Raw genomic sequence first — 3,674 nt, forward strand, 5'->3', positions numbered from 1 at the left:
TATATATATATATATATATATATATATATATGTATTTCTATATATAATCATTCATACATATATATCTTATTTTAATTTAAAGTTATTTATTTTCCAAAGATGGTCATAATTTTTATTTTTTTAAAGACCCTAACATTGAATGTAAAATCACCCCACTCCTTTTCTCCCATCTTCCCCCCCCCATACACACACACACACACACACTTTTTTTCCCCCATGTTAGAACTATCATTCCTGTTTGTATTTCTACAACTTCTTTGCCCATCTGCAAAAGATATACAACAAAGGAAAAAACTAAGGGCAAGACCTTAAAAGGAACTTTTTTTTTCTCTTATGAAAGAGATTTATTAAAACAATAAAACAGCTACAAATTTCAAACTGAATTGCATTCATGTTGTTGTTATTGTTTAGCTATCATGAGTGGTGAAGAGACAGCTAGTAAGTCATTAAATGGTAGCACAAAATGCTTTGTAGTATTTTTTCCAATATCTCGTGTTTTGAGTTCAAATCCTACCAAGAGCAACTTTACTTTTCATACTTCTGGGGTCAATAAATAAAGGACTAGTCTAGAGTGGTGATCTGAAAACATTTGTCAGGTGGGGTCCCTTGTGGTAGTTGTTCTGGTTCTTTGTATTCTGTGTTCGAATCCTACAATGGCCTGCTAAGATGCTATACTTAATCTGTTGCTCAGTTTAATACCACTACATGGCCCCTCGGTTCCTTTAGCAAATCTATTTAAAGTGTGTCAAGGTCTCAGCTTTACAACTATTATAACTTAACTGTATCCATAAAAGATTAGTGCTATTTGTGTAGTTTAATCGTTTAAATTTATTTACAAGTCTAAAAAGATGGAATCTTCTAATACTTGTGTAGCATTTCTTTTCTTTCCTTTTCTGCGTGTTTTATTACGTAGAGGATATCACTGAAAAACTAGTTAGAAAACAGTTGGAAAAGTTACTTCTGATGTGGCATTAGTTGCTACTTGAAAATTCTATGTTTTTCATTAATTTGTAATAAGTTATATTACATATATCAATGGTAGGAAAGACTCGTGAATACATGATTACATTTTAACAAAACGAAACGACTATATATATATATATTTATATAATTATAAGATCTGGTAATTAGTCATATATTAATATATTAATTAATATCGATTAATTATCAGGGGGCCAGCACATTTAAAGAATCAAAGAGATTCAGAAATATTATCTGCAATCTCAGGGGATTAAGGTACATTTTTAAAATAACGTCGACCACTAATGCGCTAGAAATAGATCACATTTTGTGTCTATTAAGACCTAAAAAGTTCTCAACATGAAATATGCTGGTATGCTGCTATATTTCATGTTGAGAACTTTTTAGGTCTTAATAGACACAAAATGTGATCTATTTCTAGCGCATTAATTGTCCACGTTATTTTTAAAATATATATATATATAGAGAGAGAGAGAGAGAGAGATCTGTCCTGAGTTTACATCAGTGTCACCGGTTGTCGAAATTAGGCAATGTGAAGCCAAGCTAGTATTCAGATGGGCGATTGCCTGAGAGGGGGCTTGAAAATCTCGAGGGAACCATTTTCCTTGCACCGTTATTAATATTTACTATCGCACGTTCTATTTAAAAGTAAGCATATATAACAAGTTAATGACTGAAGGGATGTAACTCTGGTAATTTATTCAATTCATACGTAGTTGAGTGTATGTCTATCTATATTCTGCAGATAGACATATACTAGCAGAGGAAAATGGAATTGTTAAATAAGAAAATATAGGTAAATTTTTACACAAGATATTTACTTGAAATACTATAGCAGACACGAACATATCATTACAAATATATATGTATATATAATAAAGATATAAACATGCTATGAAAATACACAAACGATTAGGCGTCGGAAGTTACCTTGAGAAATGAGGACGGGCGAGATATTTTTTATAAAGGTGGGTGGGTGAATGGAATTTGATATTTTCACCAAAAACCACTTTGTCTAGTGTGTATATGATGTTTTGTATGAATGTGTTTGCGTGCATGTAGGTGCTGTGCTAGTTGCATATATTTGTATGTGTATATTTTGTGAAGAGAAAGGGGTTACATTAAGAAATAATGTCGTGACTAGCAAAGGACATATTGTTACGTAAGCCATCACATATTGGTGATATAGTCTGTAAGATATGTAAATTGATGATAAAGAGACAAATGTGGACAGAATTCGTTCACACAAGAAAAACCTACAAATAATTTATGAATATATAAACCATAAAAATATTTAATAATCTCAACATCTAAGAGAAACTGCAACAAATAGCATATTGTTACCAGGTTGTAATTTAGCCCTGATCGAGCAGGATTCTGAGCAAAGGCATTCCACCCGCGACCATCCAGGATCAATGGTTACATTATTAATAATAATCGTATCTTTTTTTTTTTTTTTTTTTAAAGACAACAAGGGTGTAATTTGCGGATACGGGACAAATGGCTCCCTGGGTCGTTCTGTTTTTGCTGTCGTTTAGGTGGTATTAATTGTAAAGTTTTCTGTTTGGTTAAATTATAACAGTTGTTGTGTTGTAATTTTAGAGGTCTTTAAGTGAGAAAGAAACTCCACAGGAACAACTTTGGTCTGCCTGTGGGTTTTTAGCAACAGTAAACGAGCTGCGAATTAATTCTTCTACGTAGTCTATGGTGGAACCTTGCAAGAACGTTAGAGAATCGCTGTCGATGATGACTTTCACACCATCTTTCTCAAACACTTTGTCATCATTTTCGATGCTTTCAACAAGATCGAATTTGGTCTGGAATCCAGAACAACCGCCGCCTTCCACAGAAACACGTAATATAGAATCGTCACCGAGTTTTTTAAGTCTGCTAACACAGGAGTCAGTTATGATAACTGTATTTTCGTGGTCGTTCGATTTATTGAGTGTAACAGAGGCATCAGGCACAGAGGATTGAGCTAACCGCGAAGAGGATTTTAAAATGAACGAGGTTTGGTCAACTAAAGGCTTTACAATAAAACGACTCGCAGACTTGAGGAAGAGAGCCATGTTGTTTTGGTTGGGATACTTATGTATTTTATGACAGAAGAGAGGTCAACAAGGGAATTAATTGACGAGCCGGTTAAAACGTTTAGTGGCTTTCTCCGACTCATTACGTTTTGAGTTCAAATAAAGCTGAAGCTTTCTTTATCGTTCATCCTTTCGGGGTCGATAAAATTAGTGCCTCCCTCAAAGATTATCACAATAAATTTGCATTTATGTCATGGTTTTAGGCACTGTCATGCTATTAGCATACATACACAGATTTGTCTCTCTCTCATATATATCATCATCACTATTCAACGTCCGCTTTCCATGCTAGCATGGGTTGGACGATTTGACTGGGGACTGGCGAACCAGATGGTTACACCAGACTCCAATCTGATCTGGCAGAGTTTCTACAGCTGGATGCCCTTCCTGACGCCAACAACCACTCCGTGAGTGTAGTGGGTGCTTTTTACGTGCCACCTGCACAGGAGTCAGTCCAATGTTTTGTTCACATGCCACTAGCACGAGTACCAGTAAGGCAAAGCTGGAAACGATCGCGCTCAAATGGCAGTGATCACGCTCGGATGGTGCTGTTAGCGCTCCACTGGCACGGGTGCCAGTTATATATACATATATATATATATA

The 3,674-nt window shown here is 35.1% G+C and overlaps 1 protein-coding gene across 1 annotated transcript; it reads right to left on the bottom strand.

The window, feature by feature from the left end:
* Nucleotides 1–2,225: 2,225 nt before the first annotated feature.
* On the bottom strand, nucleotides 2,226–3,245 carry LOC106878612 (iron-sulfur cluster assembly 2 homolog, mitochondrial). The gene has a single exon (XM_014927883.2). The coding sequence runs from the start codon at nucleotides 3,048–3,050 to the stop codon at nucleotides 2,580–2,582; it is 471 nt and encodes a 156-aa protein (XP_014783369.1). The 5' UTR covers nucleotides 3,051–3,245; the 3' UTR covers nucleotides 2,226–2,579.
* Between the last annotated feature and the right edge of the window lie 429 nt (nucleotides 3,246–3,674).

This window comes from Octopus bimaculoides, chromosome 20, assembly GCF_001194135.2.
Source record: "Octopus bimaculoides isolate UCB-OBI-ISO-001 chromosome 20, ASM119413v2, whole genome shotgun sequence".
Taxonomy (NCBI): Eukaryota; Metazoa; Mollusca; class Cephalopoda; order Octopoda; family Octopodidae; genus Octopus; species Octopus bimaculoides.